Below are 19,856 nucleotides of genomic sequence, written 5' to 3' on the forward strand. Positions count from 1 at the left end.
CCATAAATACATTTCTTTAAATAATAATAAAAAAAATATAACAGTACAAATATTTAGTATCGCCGAGTCCGTAACGACCCCACCTATAAGACTGTCCCACTAGTTAAGCCCTTCAGTGAACGCCGTAAAAAAAAAACGAGGCAAAAAACATTTTATTATCATACCGCCGAACAAAAAGTGGAATAACACGCGATCTAAAAGACGGATATAAATAACCATGGTACCGCTGAAAACATCATCTTGTCCCGCAAAAAACGAGCCGCCATACATCATCATCAGCGAAAAAATAAAAAAATAAAAAAGTTACAGTGCTCAAAATAAAGCGATGCAAAAATAATTATTTTTTCTATAAAACAGTTTTTATCGTATAAAAGCGCCAAAACATAAAAAAATGATATAAATGAGGTATTGCTGTAATCGTTCTGACCCAAAGAATAAAACTGCTTTATCAATTTTACCAAACGTGGAACGGTATATTCATGAATAGCTGGTTTTTGGTCATTCTGACTCACAAAAATCGAAATAAAAAGCGATCAAAAAATGTCACATGCCCAAAAATGATACCAATAAAAACGTCAACTTGTCCTGCAAAAAACAAGACCTCACATGACTCTGTGGACCAAAATATGGAAAAACTATAGCTCTCAAAATGTGGAGACGCAAAAACTATTTTTTGCAATAAAAAGCGTCTTTTAGTGTGCGACAGCTGGCAATCATAAAAATCTGCTAAAATACCCACTATAAAAGTAAATCAAACCCCCCCCCCTTCATCACCCCCTTAGTTAGGGAAAAATAATAAAATTAAAAATATATATATATTTATTTCCATTACGGTTAGGGCTAGGGTTAGGGTTGGGGCTAGGGTTACAGTTAGGGTTTGGATTACATTTACATTTGGGATTAGGGGTGTGTCATGGTTAAGGGTGTGGTTAGGGTTATGGTTGGGATTAGGGTTAGGGGTGCGCTGGAGTTAGGGGTGTGGTTAGGGTTGAGATTAGGGCTAGGGGTGTGTTGGGGTTAGGGTTTCAGTTAGAAATTTTTGAAATCTGACCAGTGCCCCTTTATGTAGTAATTAGAGATGGGCAGACACCTGGATGTTCAGGTCTGGCAGGTTCGGCCGAACAGTTACAAACAGTTTGGGTTCGGGTACCAGAACAGTAACCGGACCCCATTCACTTGAATGGGTGGCCCAAACATCCAATGTTTGCTGCGCTGTCATGTGCATGACAGCGCAGCAAACGCCGCTTCTGATTGGCGGTGAAACAATCCCGCTGGTCAGAGAGCCGCGGTTCCCCCACAGTCAAAAGTCTGCGTGAGCACTCAGCTGCGATCGGAGGTATAGTTTACCTCCGGTCACTGGTGTCAGCTGATGGGACAACTGCTCCCATCATCTGACACCTACTGCCGCTAATAACAGCGAGGTGTTCGTGCAGCCAAATCCAAACAAACACGGACTTCCTGTCCGGTATCCGTGCCTGAGCAAAAGGTGTTCGGTATGGATGCCGAACTTTACTGCTCGGTATGGATGCCGAACTTTACTGCTCGGGTTCACCCATCTCTAGTTGTAATAACACTGCAATGATTCAAAAAAAATCCCAATGATTTGGAGATTGTCTTCAGAAAATGTTCAAACTTGTACAGCAGACTAGAGCAATGATCGAGAACTCTTAGGGCAGCATTGAGCCAAACACTTTATTTAGTGATATGGGTCCCAACATTTATCTTTTAAAAAAAAGCAAAGACATATGCAAGTAATTCTCAATTTTCAACAGAAGTGTCAAGTTTCTTAATATAGGTTAGTAGACAATACATAACATTTCTTTGATGAAAATTCTACAGATTATCTTTGTTAGGCAAAGTCTGTTAAAACATACGGAGAAGATAAGGGGTGGGTGATTTAAATTTTGCTAGTATAAGCTAAAATCCACATCAAGAACTCCTATCATCTTTGTAAGACTAATTGAAATCAATACAGGACATAGATTTCAAAGGGTCGTATATAATGCGCTATTTAAGAAAGAATGGCGGAGCAGATACAGACAGAAAAGGCTCCATGTGCTAGAAATATGGGCTCTTTGAAGTCCAAAAACTCATTAGAATGCACCACCTTGTGTGTCTGTCATAGACGCTGCCTGTAGCTTTGGAGGTGGAAGATGGCCCCCCTACCGCTTTGGCTCCCCTGTGCGGCTGCACAGGTTGCACCATTGGTATGTCCGCACTGGACTCAGGTATTTAATTACAGTTTCTTATGAAAGATCAGCTGATCAAGGAAGAACCAAGAAATGGGACCCCATGCATTCACCTTAACTATAAGGGGGATGTAATTTGTAAAAGAGTTGATTAAATATTACTTTTTGAAAGATTGTTCTTTTACTGTTATAGGCAGATTTATTCAACACTACAAAAATAGATTTAGAAATTATGTGCACTCAAAGCTATAAACTGTACCCTGATACATACCTGTGCTACATTTCTATATAAACTTTATAATTTCACATCTTATCATTTTACAACGTTAATGCCAGAAAAATCCTATTTCATAGGCACTAGCAAACAAATTGCAAAGTATAATGGATTTTTAATGTATAGTATGGACAATGCATTTTGAGAATATTGGATCTGACATATACATCTTGGACATAATTCAGAATATATATTAGAGACAATACTTAGGCATGTGTTTTTCATTAACGACTCAAATGTTTTCAACAGGCACAGACTTTTCATTAGAACTTGTATATATTCTATAGCCATAGATAAATACATGTTTTATGGTGTGATTTTCATACTATTCTGTAAAAAGAACACTAAAAGTATACTAAAGAATATTGTAAAAATAAAAATATTACAAAAACATTCTTGATTTAGGATTACGGATAACAAGTCTCATAACTAACAGCAAATGAATTGGACATTTGTAAATCAACAGCTAATATAAACAGATTACGTCACACATATCTACTCATGATAAAACTTGCACCTAGACGTGTGTGGAACAATTTCCATATTTCATATTATGTAAAATATGCTTTAACAATATAAATTATTACATACAAAACAAATCCTCTATATGGACAAAAGTATTATGGCACACCTATCATTCAATTTAGTTTTTTTCCTTCGGTTTCGGGTATATAACATTAAGCAGCCAGCCATGCAACCTTTATAAAACATTTGTGAAAGAATGGATCATTCTAAAGAGATTACTAAAATGGAGTGTGATACTGTGTTAAAATGCCATCCTTATAAGTCAGTTTGTGGAATGTCTTATTTCCTAAATATTCCATGATCCACTGTGAGAGGTATTATTCAGAAGGGGAAGCATTTAGGAGCTGCAGCAACTTAGCCTACAAGTGGACATCACAAAATGGATGTTACTGAACGAGGTAGCTGAATGTTGAGGCCGAGAGGACTTGATTCATCATGACAGACATAGTTCACACCAGTCTTGATAAGGTGGCGTGCTGGAGTGAAATGATTCTGGTTCATGAAGGGTGCACGCTCCTTCATGAATTTGGATTGTCTGATGAGTGGCGGTGTGCCTCCGTGCACGATGCCAGAAATTTCAAACTAGTCAGGTACTGAAGTGCAATTTCTGGAGAAGAAAATGCCACCGATCATCATTAAATTAGAAGAGCTGTGGTGTCCCGCCCTAGCTCTCCCCTTTTCGGTACAACTTTGAGTTGCGACTAAATTTTGAGACTTTCTCAAAGCTTTTACATTAGAATTCTAACGTAAAAGCTTTGATAGATGGGGCCATATTTTAGAAAAGTCACCAATGCTCTCCAAACTCCATAACTAGTACCAAACCTCCTCTAGCATTAACAACAAAAACTGTGTTGGATCTTATAGCATGGGTTTCCTTGGTTGAGGAGGACCTTGCAAGCGTTCCATCACCAAACAATGACAAGGATTAGATGGAGTGGTTATAAAGTATACCCATGCTGCACTTTGGAGTAGGGAAAATGTGTACTTTGGAGTGAACAATCATGCTTCTCAGGCAGTCTAATGGGCGAGACTGGGTTTGGAGAATGACAGGATAACATAACCTACTTAACTGCGCTGAATAAACTCTGTAAAGTATGGTGGAGGAGGAATAACGCTATGGGATTAATTTTTTTGAAAAACTGTACATTTCCAAGATTGTGGAAAGATCCTTTCCTGTTCGACCATGACTGTGCTCCAGTGCACAAAATAAGGTCCTTAAAAATATGGTTGGGCGAGTGTGGTGTTGAACATCTTGACTGGCCCTCATTGTGCCATGTATTCAACCCCATTAAACAACTTTGGGATGAATTGGAATGAAGATTGTGAGCCAGACTCTCGTTCAACATCAGTGTCTGACTTCATAAATGTTCTTCTGCATGAATACAAAAAATATTCCCAGAAACACACTGTTTAGAAAGCTTTCCAAGAAGAGTGGAAGCTTTCAAAGCTGGAAAGGGGGAACAAACTCCATGTTAATAGCTGTGGATTTAGAACGTGATGTCATCTCGGTTTCTCAATACTTTTGTCCATATGGTGTATTATACAGAATTAGAAGAAATTTGTATCCTTACTTTTTAACAAATAAAATCAACTTTACACATTTCAACAGGATTACACATTTTCATTTGTACTAGTATTAGTCTAGTTTGTGTGCTATAATGTTACATTCTTTTGCATAGGGAAACCATGATAAGTTATTTAACAGTTATTAGTAGGAAGAAAATATCATTTTACTATCTCACTTACTACGCAAGTGTCAAAGTGTGCATATAAAATGTAGGATAACAGAAATATACATTTGAGATAAGGAATATAAATGTACAGGGTGACACAGTACTATATTTGAATACAATATATTTGGAGGGTAATTTCACATTTTGGGGAGAAAACATCAGTGTTTAATAAGCTAAATTCACACTATGCTCATTTTCAGAGAGCGGTTCAAATGATCCTGCTAAATATATGGCCAGACACATGTTTATATAATTACATAGGTTTACCATTATAAAAAACCTGTATACATTACATTGTACTTTTTTTTTTATTTTTTATGTACTTTTTTTTATGCAGTTCTACTCAAAGATAACACACACAATACAATACTCCAGGATCTTGACATATTCGGGCCAAACATACGTCAAAAGGATAGCAGTGTTTTTGGGCAACGTCTGCACATTTTGCCAGCGTACAGATATGCTGACCACGCACCACCGTTGCAGTGTGAAACAAAACCTTGACTCCCTGTATTACTGCCTATGACAAAAAGTGATTACACGATAACAGATTTAGAGTGTAAAAATGCATTTGGTGTATTTTTGTCAGAAACGGTACTTTTTAGCAAGAAAATCCACGAGACCAGTATGAAGGCAGACAATCCTGTACACTAAACCATCAATTTAGACATTTTTATTGTCTTTTCTAAGTCTGAAAAAAAAATATTGCATTGTTCTTTATATTTAGGAGCTGCAGTAGTCCCACAGAAGAAGCACAATGTTCTAAACAAACCATTCACAGATCATCACTACCTAAATGCACTTGCAATAACTTGTCATCATGTGGACGTGGCACTTGATGACAATGAAAGATAATTAGCAAGTACCAGGATTTCAAGCTGCTAATTATTTTTGTATCACTGGGTCAGAAGACAATGTGAAAATGATAGTGTCTGTTAGTTTTACATATAAACTATCACAAAATGTACTAATGACAGAATGTCAAACTGCTTGATCATTAACAATTTTACTACATCAAACAGTTCAGTATGGCTTTACTTTTGTTAACGGTGATCACACATTAGAGTGTATGATAAATCACCACTAAACAAATTAGATAACCGCAGTAAAAATAAGTAAAAAAAATCTAGACCTATCTTTAAACATTATTCATACCTGTTAAAGTGCACCAGTCGCCTAAGGAGGGAGTCCTCTTATTCTGTGTACTAAGTCACATTTCTTTTAGTGAGCCAAGACCTTAAATTGCTTTATACCTTAGATTACACAGGAACCTGTGCTACATTTATGAAAATTCATATTGATTTACTCAAAAATTCCCATTCAAGGTGTACTTACATTTTTGTACCTGAGGGTTCAGTTACATGAACATTTGTACTAGGTGACAGATTACACAAACAATCTGTATGGCCCTCATCAGTTGTATCAACTATTATTATACTGCCTATATTATTTTCTTTACAGAGTTCACCATCTTCTTCCCGAGTGGCCGATTTAATGGTAGAGTCAACAATTGGATGCAACACTGCTTGTGGAGAATGTTCGGAGCTGGAATCATCCTTTTCAGATTCAGTTTTAAACCTCTGCTCATTCCCATCATCTGCATCTTCTATCTTGCTGTTCACATCATCAACCTGTTCTAGTTCCACCCTTTTGTTTTCCACTGAAACACTTTGTGGACTTTCTAGGCTATTTCCCATCTTGGTATCCTTAGATTTTTGTGGATTTTTCTTCAAAGATCGATTTAAAGAGGTCTTTCTTATAGTTTTGTTTTGGCCAGACTTTGGCTTCTTCTGTGGCCCCCAAATAAAGTGCCCATGGGGTTGGTAATGAAGAGAAGCAAAGCGTAAGAGTTCCCTCCTTTGCCTTTTCTCTTTGACGGTATACACAAAATACTCTAATGCACTTTGTTTCATGTTCGGGATTGTGTTCTCAACAATAGACTCTTCAAGAAAAGCCTTCACCAAAGGAGACTTAAAATTCTCATATCCAAGTTCCCCAAGACTTTTTAAAATGCGGGTAATTCTCAAGTAATTGTGCTGAGATCTAGAATGATACAAACATGACAGTTGAACAATATGCTCAATAATATTTAATGTGCTTCAAATTTATTAAAATCTAATATTTTCAGAAATCAGTCAAGCATAGTAAAGCGTACATTTGGAAAAATCTACAATGCAAGCAGGGTCATGTCACTGAAACTTGCTTTCACAATGAATAAATATGGCCTATGTTATATCACTTTCTAACTTTATGACAATGTTAATATCATTGTGCAATTTCTGATGTATGCAACATAGAATTTACCTTTATAAATGGGAGATTCTCAACCACTCTTCTGAATGTTTTCATTTACATTACACACATTAAAGAGAATTTATCAGCAGGTTTTCACTACCTAATCTGAGAGAAGCATAATGTAGAGAAAGAAACCCTGATTCAAGCGATGCGCCACTTATTGGGTTGCTTAGTGTAGTTTTTTTTTTTTTTTTTTAAATCACTATTTTAACCCCTTCATCACCCAGCCTATTTTGGCCTTAATGACCTTGCCATTTTTTGCAATTCTGACCAGTGTCCCTTTATGAGGTAATAACTCAGGAACGCTTCAACGGATCCTTGCGGTTCTGAGACTGTTTTTTCGTGACATATTGGGCTTCATGTTAGTGGTAAATTTAAGTTGATAATTTCTGAGTTTATTTGTGAAAAAAACGGAAATTTGGCGAAAAATTTGAAAATTTTGCAATTTTCACATTTTGAATTTTTATTCTGTTAAACCAGAGAGTTATGTGACACAAAATAGTTAATAAATAACATTTCCCACATGTCTACTTTACATCAGCACAATTTTGGAAACAAATTTTTATTTTGCTAGGAAGTTATAAGGGTTAAAATTTGACCAGTGATTTCTCATTTTTACAACAAAATTTACAAAACCATTTTTTTTAGGGACCACCTCACATTTGAAGTCAGTTTGAGGGTTCTATATGGCTGAAAATACCCAAAAGTGACACCATTCTAAAAACTGCACCCCTCAAGGTGCTCAAAACCACATTCAAGAAGTTTATTAACCCTTCAGGTGTTTCACAGCAGCAGAAGCAACATGGAGGGGAAAAATTAACATTTAACTTTTTAGTCACAAAAATGATCTTTTCGCAACAATTTTTTTATTTTCCCAAGGGTAAAAGGAGAAACTGGACCACGAATGTTGTTGTCCAATTTGTCCTGAGTACGCTGATACCTCATATGTGGGGGTAAACCACTGTTTGGGCGCACGGCAGGGCTCGGAAGGGAAGGAGCGCCATTTGACTTTTTGAATGAAAAATTGGCTCCAATCTTTAGCGGACACCATGTCGCGTTTTGAGAGCCCCCGTGTGCCTAAACATTGGAGCTCCCCCACAAGTGACCGCATTTTGGAAACTAGACCCCCCAAGGAACTTATCTAGAAGCATAGTGAGCACTTTAAACCCCCAGGTGCTTCACAAATTAATCCGTAAAAATGAAAAAGTACTTTTTTTTTCACACAAAATTTCTTTTAGCCTCAATTTTTTCATTTTCACATGGGCAACAGGATAAAATGGATCCTAAAATTTGTTGGGCAATTTCTCCTGAGTACGCCAATACCTCATATGTGGGGGTAAACTACTGTTTGGGCACATGGTAAGGCTCGGAAGGGAAGGAGCGCCATTTGACTTTTTGAATGAAAAATTATCTCCATAGTTAGCGGACACCATGTCAGGTTTGGAGAGGCCCTGTGTGCCTAAACATTGGAGATCCCCCACAAGTGACCCCATTTTGGAAACTAGACCCCCCAAGGAACTTATCTAGATGCATAGTGAGCACTTTAAACCCTCAGGTGCTTCACAAATTGATCCGTAAAAATGAAAAAGTACTTTTTTTTCACACAAAATTTGTTTTAGCCTCAATTTTTTCATTTTCACATGGGCAACAGGATAAAATGGATCCTAAAATTTGTTGGGCAATTTCTCCTGAGTACGCTGATACCTCATATGTGGGGGTAAACCACTGTTTGGGTGCACGGCAAGGCTCGGAAGGGAAGGCGCGCCATTTGACTTTTTGAATGGAAAATTAGCTCCAATCAATAGTGGACACCATGTCGCGTTTGGAGAGCCCCTTGTGTGCCTAAACATCGGAGCTCCCCTACAAGTGACCCCATTTTGGAAACTAGACCCCCCCAAGAAACTAATCTAGATGCATAGTGAGCACTTAAAACCCCCAGGTGCTTCACAGAAGTTTATAACGCAGAGCCATGAAAATAAAAAAATTATTTTTCTTTCCTCAAAAATGATTTTTAGCCCGGAGTTTTTTATTTTCCCAAGGATAATAGGAGAAATTGGACCCCAAATGTTGTTGTCCAGTTTGTCCTGAGTACGATGATACCCCCATATGTTGGGGTAAACCACTGTTTGGGCGCACGGCAGGGCTCGGAAGGGAAGGCACGCCATTTGGCTTTTTGAATGGAAAATTAGCTTCAATCATTAGCGGACACCATGTCGCGTTTGGAGAGCCCCTGTGTGCCTAAACATTGGAGCTCCCCCACAAGTGACCCCATTTTGGAAACTAGACCTCCCAAGGAACTAATCTAGATGTGTGGTGAGCACTTTGAACCCCCAAGTGCTTCACAGAAGTTTATAACGCAGAGCCATGAAAATAAAAAATTATTTTTCTTTCCTCAAAAATGATTTTTTAACCCACAATTTTTTATTTTCCCAAGGGTAACAGGAGAAATTGGACCCCAAAAGTTGTTGTCCAGTTTCTCCTGAGTACGCCGATACCCCATATGTGGGGGTAAACCACTGTTTGGGCACATGCCGGGGCTCGGAAGGGAAGTAGTGACGATTTGGAATGCAGACTTTGATGGAATGGTCTGCGGGAATCATGTTACGTTTGCAGAGCCCCTGATGTGCCTAAACAGTAGAAACCCCCCACAAGTGACCCCATTTTGGAAACTAGACCCCCCAAGGAACTTATCTAGATGTGTGGTGAGCACGTTCAACCCCCAAGTGCTTCACAGAAGTTTACAACGCAGAGCCGTGAAAATAAAAAATCATTTTTCTTTCTTCAAAAAAGATGTTTTAGCAAGCAATTGTTTATTTTCACAAGGGTAACAGGAGAAATTGGACCCCAATATTTGTTGCCCAGTTTGTTGTGAGTACGCTGATGCCTCATATGTGGGGGTAAACCACTGTTTGGGCGCATGTCAGGGCTCGGAAGGGAAGTAGTGACATTTGAAATGCAGACTTTGATGGAATGGTCTGCGGGCGTCACGTTGCATTTGCAGAGCCCCTGATGTGCCTAAACAGTAGAAACACCCCACAAGTGACCCCATTTTGGAAACTAGACCCCAAAAGGATCTTATCTAAATGTGTGGTGAGCACTTTCAACCCCCAAGTGCTTCACATAAGTTTATAACGTAGAGCCATGAAAATAAAAAATAATTGTTCTTTCCTCAAAAATTATGTTTTAGCAAGTAATTTTTTATTTTTGCAAGGGTAACAGGAGAAATTGGACCCCAATAGTTGTTGCCCAGTTTGTCCTGAGTGCGCTGGTATCCCATATGTGGGGGTAAACCACTGTTTGGGCGCACGTCGGGGCTTGGAAGGGAGTGCGCACCATTTGACTTTTTGAACGCAAGATTGGCTGGAATCAATGGTGGCGCCATGTTGCGTTTGGAGACCCCTGATGTGCCTAAACAGTGGAAACCCCTCAATTCTAACTTCAACACTAACCCCAACACACCCCTAACCCTAATCCCAACTGTAGCCATAACCCTAATCACAACCCTAACCCCAACACACCCCTAACCACAACCCTAACCCCAACACACCCGTAACCCTAAATCCAACCCTAACCCTACTCCTAACCCTAATCCCAACCCTACCCACAACTGTAACCCCAACACAACCCTAACCCTATCCTTAACCCTAACCACAAGCCTAATCTTAACCCTATTTCCAACCCTAGCCCTAATTCCAACCCTAAGGGTACCGTCTCACATAACGATTTACCAACGTTCACGACCAGCGATACGACCTGGCCGTGATCGTTGGAAAGTCGTTGTGTGGTCGCTGGGGAGCTGTCACACAGACCGCTCTCCAGCGACCAACGATGCCAAGGTCCCGGGTAACCAGGGTAAACATCGGGTTACTAAGCGCAGGGCCGCGCTTAGTAACCCGATGTTTACCGTGGTTACCAGCGTAAAAGTAAAAAAAAAAAACCGTACATACTCACATTTCGGTGTCCTTCAGGTCCCTTGCCGTCTGCTTCCCGCTCTGACTGAGTGCCGCCGTACAGTGAGAGCAGAGCGCAGCGGTGACGTCACTGCTGTGCTGTGCTCTCACTTTCTGGCCGGCAGACAGTCAGAGCGGGAAGCAGACGGCAAGGGACCTGAAGGACACCGAAATGTGAGTATGTACGGTTTTATTTTTTTTACTTTTACGCTGGTAACCACGGTAAACATCGGGGTACTAAGCGCGGCCCTGCGCTTAGTAACCCGATGTTTACCCTGGTTACAAGCGAACGCATCGCTGGATCGCTGTCACAAGGATCCAGTGATGACAGCGGGAGATCCAGCGACGAAAGAAAGTTCCAAACGATCTGCTACGACGTACGATTCTCAGCAGGGTCCCTGATCGCTGCTGCGTGTCAGACACAGCGATATCGTATGGATATCGCTGGAACGTCACGGATCGTACCGTCGTAGCGATCAAAGTGCCACTGTGAGACGGTACCCTAACTCTAATTCCAACCCTAACCCTAAGGCTATGTGCCCACGTTGCGGATTCGTGTGAGATTTTTCCGCACGATTTTTGAAAAATCCGCAGGTAAAAGGCACTGCGTTTTACCTGCAGATTTACAGCAGATTTCCAGTGTTTTTTTGTGCGGATTTCACCTGCGGATTCCTATTGAGGAACAGGTGTAAAACGCTGCGGAATCCGCACAAAGAATTGACATGCTGCAGAAAATACAACGCAGCGTTTCTGTACGGAATTTTCCGCACCATGGGCACAGTGGATTTGGTTTTCCATAGGTGTACATGGTACTGTAAACCTGATGGAAAACTGCAACGAATTCGCAGCGGCCAATCCGCTGCGGATCCGCGGCCAATCCGCTGCGGATCCGCAGCCAAATCCGCTGCGGATCCGCGGCCAAATCCGCTGCGGATCCGCGGCCAAATCCGTTGCGGATCCGCGGCCAAATCCGCTGCGGATCCGCGGCCAAATCCGCTGCGGATCCGCGGCCAAATCCGCTGCGGATCCGCGGCCAATCCGCTGCGGATCCGCAGCCAAATCCGCACATGCCATAACCCTAACCCTACCCCTAACCCTAACCCTACCCGTAACCCTAACCCTACCCCTAACCCTACCCCTAGTTCTAACCCTAACCCTAGTTCTAACCCTAACCCTAGTGGAAAACGAAAAAAAAAAATATATATATTTTCTTTATTTTATTATTCTCCCTACCTATGGGGGTGATAAAGGGGGGGGGGTATTTATTATTTTTTTTATTTTGATCGCTGTGATAGAACCTACCACAGCGATCAAAATGTACTTGTAAGGAATCTGCCGGCTGGCAGATTTCGGCGGGCGCACTGAGCATATTGGAAGATGGCGGCGCCCAGCGAGGAGACGTACGGACACCGGGAGGATCGGTAAGTATGAAGGGGTGGTGGGGGGGTGGATTGGAGCACAGGGGGGGTGATCGGACCACAGGGGGGGTGAATTCAAACAAGGAGGGAGCGGACAGGAGGACGGGGGAGCCGGCAGGCGGACGGAGGGGACCGGACCCCATAACGGAGGACTGGGGGGGGGCGATCGGTGGGTGTGGGGGGGGGTCACTTAAGTATTTCCAGCCATGGCCGATGATATTGCAGCATCGGCCATGGCTGGATTGTAATATTTCACCATTTTTTTAGGTGAAATATTACAAATCGCTCTGATTGGCAGTTTCACTTTCAACAGCCAATCAGAGCGATCGTAGCCACGGGGGGGTGAAGCCACCCCCCCTGGGCTGAAGCACCACTCCCCCTGTCCCTGCAGATCGGGTACAATGGGAGTTAACCCCTTCACCCGATCTGCAGGGACGCGATCATTCCATGACGCATACGCTGCGTCATAGGTCGGATTGGCACAGACTTTCATGACGCAGCGCATGCGTCAAAGGTCGGGAAGGGGTTAATCAGCAGGATATTATCAATTGAGGACTAGTAAACCTGGTGCTGTGTAGTCCAACCATGCCCTCAACAATGATAGGCAGTTTTCTACTTTGGCACAGTGTTCACAGAAAGCTGTCAATCAGTGGTGTGGGTGGGCCCAGAGCCCAGCATTCAGAGAACTTGTAGATCTGAAGCAGATAAATCAGTTTTTAATCAAAACTGCAGCACTCAGCAAAGTAAGTGATACAATGCTGGAATCAGGGTCTACCAGATGGGGTAGAAAACTCCTGGGTGACAGATTCCCTTTAAGAACCTATGGATAAAGAACAAAAACATGGAGCACACACATGGAGCACACATGGAGCATGGTACAGAAAACTAAATAGAGAATAAATGAATGCACGATGAAAATAACTACATCAAAAGTAGAGATGAGAGAAGTTTTCAAGGTTCGATTTGCTCAACAGCTCAATGAACGTTCCCGAACCCCATTAAATTCAATGGGAGGCCAAACCAAACATATACACAATACCTTAAGAGGTGACAAATAGCTTCCCATAGAGTTAAAATTAGGGGCAGACACCATAAAAAATGGCCAACAGAAGAAATTCGCTAATGGCACAGCAGCAGTCAGCCATGGGCCATGCATGATGTATCAGGGTCTGGCCCAGCATTTACAGCTTTGAACTGAAGTTTCAATTAAGACCTTGTGGTTAAGGGAGTGGTGTAAGACTTCTTTGCGGAGAGCTCTGACACTTCATGAACAGTTCCAATTTTTTTTTTAATTTCCCAACCAGATTCAGATGGTACAAACATCAGTTTCATAGAGTACAATTGGTAGAAAAATGTAAGAAAAGTAACAGGTAGTTGAGTGAAAGTAAGTGCAGACCTGCCTGTCTCGGAGCCCTACTTCTATGGGAAACACACATGAAGGAGACCCAACTTGGAGTCTCCACATTTCAAAAAATTATTGTCATACAGCACTAAAGTGGCATCAATTTTCACAGAGTATAAACAGTGTAATAGGCCTCTGACACCCCTTCCACTACAGGCAACTAACTAGATGGAGACCCAACTTCGAGTCTTCACATTTCAAAAAGTCGTTTGTAACATCAGCAGCAGGCACAGAATCCATGGCAAAGGTGGCACAGACTGAAATAACGTGAGGTCACTGCATGACACTAAAAATGACACCATCGCCTAGTCTGTCCAGTCTGCGATTGGGGTGCAAAAGTTATTGGAGATCCATGACTTGTTCAATTTAATGAAAGTTAGGTGACATACACTTTCTGGGGAGAGTCGGACGCGCTTATGCGTCAGGACACCATCAGCAGCACTGTAGACACGTTCTGAGAGAAACGCTGGCTGCCGGGCATGGCAAAACCTCCAAGGCGTGACAGGTGAGCATTTTGAAGACCAAAATGCAAAATAGTCCAAAATCCCCCTAATGGCATTGATGCTGAACTCAAGATACTCCTGGACTATCCTCTCCAGTCGTTCACAAGGTGTCAGACATGTACTCTGTTATGCTGGTGCATGGACTTGTCTAAAAAAACATGTGAAATTGCTTATGCCACTTACACTGCTAATGTTTTTGCGAAGACGCCCTGATGCACCTGGGGTTGGCAGACTAGAACTGCGATGCACACTGTGTGCCTCACTGCTGTCTTGGGGAAAACCTCTCGATTGTCTACAAGCGCGTTTTGATACTCCAGCATGAGTGCGTCCCTTTCCAATGGGAGGAAGCATCTGGCAAAAATTACTCTTTTACCGTGGATCTTTAAGAGTGGTGACCCAGTAGTCAGCACGATTTCTAACCCCAAGGGTTGCTTCCTCAGTCATCTCCTGCCAACCATGGACAACAGAGAGGGGATCATTATCCTTTTCATCTCCTGACTGTTGCACAACCATCATCTCTTCCTCCTCAATTTGTTCCTCGGCTCCTGCACCTTCACTAACAGTTTGTCTGGTACCATGAGCCCCCTTGATCGCTGTAATCCACGGTCACATGACACCCACCTGTGCAAAGACAGTCCTGAACTTAGAGATATTGTAATCCCTTCCGCATCCTTCCCTGCTTCCACCTCTTCCTCTGGGACCACAACCTCCTCATGCAGACTATTCAAAGTGCTCCAGCATGTAGAAAAGACAGCATCATCAGAGCTACCCATCTTAGTAGCCATTTCGAAACTGTGCAGAAGGGTGCAGAGGTACTTCATCTGTGCCCACTCCTTCACCAGTGATATTTACATTTTCCCTTGTTAGGCTTGGAGCTTTAGCAGTCGACTATCTTCTTCTTTGGTGCTTCTGAAGAACATCTGTGTTCCCTCTTGGAGTCTACTCCAGATAAGTGTTCCCTTTGTTTGTCTATCTCAGCTGTCTTAAGTTGTAGTGGAATTGATTAGTGTCCACCCAGTCCTTCCCGAAGCAGGGTTTATTGCCAGGGTCAGACATGGATTAGGTTCCTGCTTGGCAATAGGTGCAGAACCTATATGGGGACATTTAGGGCAGACAGGGTGACTTTAGACCTGCCTAAGGGTCTTCACTCCCCCCTTCCCTAGTGTTGGGCCCCCTTCATGTTCCACTTAGTCTGTCCTTCACTGTGCGTGACATTATCACCGACTGTTCATATTTAAGGGAAAAAACCTGACATGTGATTGTGGGGTTTTTTGAGGTATGTTTTTTTCCCCCATTTTCTCCCTTGGTATGGATACGGTTGCAGGGCTGACAGAGCAGCTACGATGTCTGTGGAGGTGACTGACCTCAGATATGAGGTTCAACAGCAGCGACAACAGGTTGCGGATGTTGGAGTCTCTGCAGGTAGGCCGGTCCAACCTGAACCCAAGATTGCCCTCCCAGGCATGTTTTCTGGAGGAAGAGACAAGCTTTTGGTGTTTAAGGAAGCTTGGAAACTTTATTTTAAACTTCAGCATCACTCCACTGGAATTAAGAGCAACTTGTCGGTATTGTGATCTCTTTACTACAGGGAGATATGCAGTCCTGGTCTTTCTCTTTGCCACAGGATTCAGTTTATCTCCTGTCTGTGGAGGAATTTTTTCGGGCTTTAGCCCTTATTTATGATGACCCTGACTGAGTCTCCTTGGGCGAGTCCAGGTTGCGTCAACTTCAGCAGGGGAATCGGTCAGTAGAGACGTGTAGCTCCGAATTCCACTGGTGGGCAACTGCTACTAAGTGGAATGACCCAGCTCTCAGTAGCCAATTTCTTCAGGGTCTCACTGAAAGGTTGAAAGATGCTTTGGTGGTATATGAAAACTGTTATGAACTGGTGGTTTAGGAGCAACATGGGACGAGCTCTGGAGGAGGTGGTACCTGTACAAACCGCAGTTCCTGAGCTTATCACAACACTAGAAGTAGCCGTGGGATGTTCCTGTCACTCCCTAGACACCTTGTCACAGCCGGAGGACTAACTACCCCTAAAGATGGAAACAGGAAAGCTATCTTGCCTCAGAGAAAATCCCCAAAGGAAAGGCAGCCCCCCACAAATATTGACTGTGAGTGGAGAGGGAAATGACATACGCAGAATGAAATCAGAATGTAGCAAAGGAGGCCAGTCTAGCTGGATAGATAGAACAGGACAGAATACTGTGCGGTCAGTATAAAAAAAAATTGAAAAATCCACCACAGAGTTTACAAAAATCTCCACACCTAACTAAAGCTGTGGAGGGTAAATCTGCTTCCCAGAGCTTCCAGCTTAACGGAATAAATCCATATTGACAAGCTGGACAAGAAAAAACATAGAAAGAGCTGAACGATTAAGTCCACAATATGTGGACAGCAAAAGAACAAGCAAGGACTTATCTTTGCTGAACTGGTCAGAATATCAGGGAAATCCAAGCAGAGAGGTGAATCCAACCAGGAACCATTGACAACTGGCCCAGGCTGAAGGATAGAGCCAGGATAAATAGCCGAGCCAGAAAGACGATCAGTGGAAGCAGCTGCTGACTGCTAAATCCAAGGAGCAGCAGTTCCACTCAAAACCACCGGAGGGAGCCCAAGAGCAGAACTCACAAAAGTGCCACTTACAACCACCGGAGGGAGCCCAAGAGCGGAATTCGCAACAGTACCCCCCCTTGAGGAGGGGTCATCGAACCCTCACCAGAGCCCCCAGGCCGATCAGGGCGAGCCAAGTGAAAGGCACGAACCAAATCGGTGGCATGGACATCGGAGGCAACAACCCAAGAATTATCCTCCTGGCCATAACCCTTCCACTTGACAAGATACTGAAGCCTCCGCCTCGAAAAACGAGAATCCCAAATTTTCTCCACCACATATTCCAACTCCCCCTCAACCAACACCGGGGCAGGAGGATCAACCGAGGGAACAACGGGCACCACATATCTCCGCAACAAAGATCTATGGAAAACATTGTGGATGGCAAAAGAGGCTGGAAGGGCCAAACGAAAAGACACCGGATTGATAATCTCAGAAATCTTATAAGGACCAATAAACCGAGGCTTGAACTTAGGGGAAGAAACCTTCATAGGAACATGACAAGAAGATAACCAGACTAAATCCCCCACCCGAAGCCGGGGACCAACACACCGACGGCGGTTAGCAAAACGTTGAGCCTTTTCCTGAGACAACGCCAAATTGTCCACCACATGAGTCCAAATCTGCTGCAACCTGTCCACCACAGAATCCACACCAGGACAATCAGAAGGCTCAACCTGCCCCAAAGAAAAACGAGGATGAAAACCAAAATTACAAAAGAAAGGCGAAACCAAAGTAGCCGAACTAGCCCGATAATTAAGGGCAAACTCGGCCAACGGCAAGAAAGCCACCCAATCATTCTGATCAGCAGACACAAAGCATCTCAAATAGGTTTCCAACGTCTGATTAGTTCGCTCAGTTTGGCCATTTGTCTGAGGATGGAACGCCAAAGAAAAAGACAAATCAATGCCCATCCTAGCACAAAAGGCCCGCCAAAACCTAGAAACAAACTGGGAACCTCTGTCAGACACAATATTCTCCTGAATGCCATGCAAACGAACCACATGCTGAAAAAACAATGGAACCAAATCAGAGGAGGAAGGCAATTTAGGCAAAGGTACCAAATGGACCATTTTAGAGAACCGGTCACAAACCACCCAGATAACAGACATCTTCTGGGAAACAGGAAGATCCAAAATAAAATCCATGGAAATATGCGTCCAGGGCCTCTCAGGGACCGGCAAAGGCAAAAGCAACCCACTAGCGCGGGAACAGCAAGGCTTGGCCCGGGCACAAGTCCCACAGGACTGCACAAAAGAACGCACATCCCGCGACAAGGAAGGCCACCAAAAGGACCTAGCAACCAAATCTCTGGTACCAAAAATCCCAGGATGACCAGCCAACACTGAAGAATGAACCTCAGAAATTACCTTACTAGTCCATCTATCAGGAACAAACAGCTTCCCCACTGGACAGCGGTCAGGTTTATCAGCCTGAAATTCCTGAAGCCCCCGCCGCAAATCAGGGGAAATGGCAGAAAGAATCACCCCTTCCTTAAGAATGCCAACCGGCTCAAGGACTCCAGGAGAATCAGGCAAAAAACTCCTAGAGAGGGCATCAGCCTTAACATTCTTAGATCCCGGAAGATACGAGACCACAAAATCAAAATGGGAGAAAAACAGGGACCATCGAGCCTGTCTAGGGTTCAGCCGCTTGGCCGACTCAAGGTAAATCAGATTCTTATGATCGGTCAAGACCACAACGCGGTGCTTGGCTCCCTCAAGCCAATGTCGCCACTCCTCAAATGCCCACTTCATAGCCAACAACTCCCGATTGCCAACGTCATAATTGTGCTCCGCAGGCGAAAACTTTCTGGAAAAAAAAGCACACGGTTTCATCAAAGAACCATCAGAATTCCTCTGAGACAAAACGGCCCCTGCCCCAATCTCAGAAGCGTCAACCTCAACCTGAAAAGGAAGAGAAACATCCGGCTGACGCAACACAGGGGCAGAAGTAAATCGGCGTTTAAGCTCCTGAAAGGCCTCAACCGCTGCAGAGGACCAATTCGTCACATCAGTGCCTTTCTTCGTCAAATTGGTCAGGGGCTTAACCACACTGGAAAAATTGGCAATGAAACGGCGATAAAAATTAGCAAAACCCAAAAATTTCTGAAGGCTCTTCACCGATGTGGGTTGAATCCAGTCATGAATGGCTTGGACTTTAACAGGATCCATTTCTATAGACGAGGGAGAAAAAATAAAACCCAAAAAAGAGACCTTCTGAACTCCAAATAGGCACTTAGACCCCTTCACAAATAAAGCATTATCACGAAGGATCTGGAATACCATCCTGACCTGCTTCACATGAGACTCCCAATCATCAAAAAAAATCAAAATATCATCCAAATACACAATCATGAATTTATCAAGATAATTGCGGAAAATATCATGCATGAAGGACTGAAATACAGAAGGAGCATTAGAAAGCCCGAAAGGCATCACAAGGTATTCAAAATGGCCTTCGGGCGTATTAAATGCAGTTTTCCACTCGTCACCCTGTTTAATACGAACAAGATTATATGCCCCTTGAAGGTCAATCTTAGTAAACCAACTAACCCCCTTAAACAGAGCAAACAAATCAGAAAGCAAAGGTAAAGGGTATTGGAATTTGACCGTAATCTTATTAAGAAGGCGATAATCAATACAGGGTCTCAAGGAGCCATCCTTCTTGGCAACAAAAAAGAATCCCGCTCCCAATGGTGACGAAGACTGCCGAATATGCCCCTTTTCCAAAGACTCCTTGACATAACTCCGCATGGCGGTATGCTCTGGCACAGACAGATTGAAAAGTCGGCCCTTAGGGAACTTACAGCCAGGAATCAAGTTAATAGCACAATCACAGTCCCTATGTGGAGGAAGGGAACTGGACTTGGGCTCATCAAATACATCCTGGAAATCCGACAAAAACTCAGGGACTTCAGAAGAGGGGGAAGAGGAAGTCACAGACATAGATTT

General features: G+C 42.9%; 1 protein-coding gene across 2 annotated transcripts in view; it reads right to left on the reverse strand.

Moving 5' to 3' along the window:
• Positions 1-4,124: 4,124 nt before the first annotated feature.
• OGFRL1 (opioid growth factor receptor like 1) overlaps positions 4,125-19,856 on the reverse strand; it is an 88,090-nt gene continuing 72,358 nt past the window's right edge. Inside the window, exon 7 of one of the 2 annotated variants that reach the window (XM_077289941.1) lies at positions 4,125-6,764. In XM_077289941.1, coding sequence (XP_077146056.1) covers positions 6,053-6,764 — 712 coding nt within the window. In that variant the 3' untranslated portion in view covers positions 4,125-6,052. The remainder of the gene's footprint in view (positions 6,765-19,856) is intronic. The other variant, XM_077289942.1, reaches the window with a different exon arrangement.

The sequence above is a fragment of the Ranitomeya variabilis genome, chromosome 2, assembly GCF_051348905.1.
Source record: "Ranitomeya variabilis isolate aRanVar5 chromosome 2, aRanVar5.hap1, whole genome shotgun sequence".
NCBI lineage: Eukaryota > Metazoa > Chordata > Amphibia > Anura > Dendrobatidae > Ranitomeya > Ranitomeya variabilis.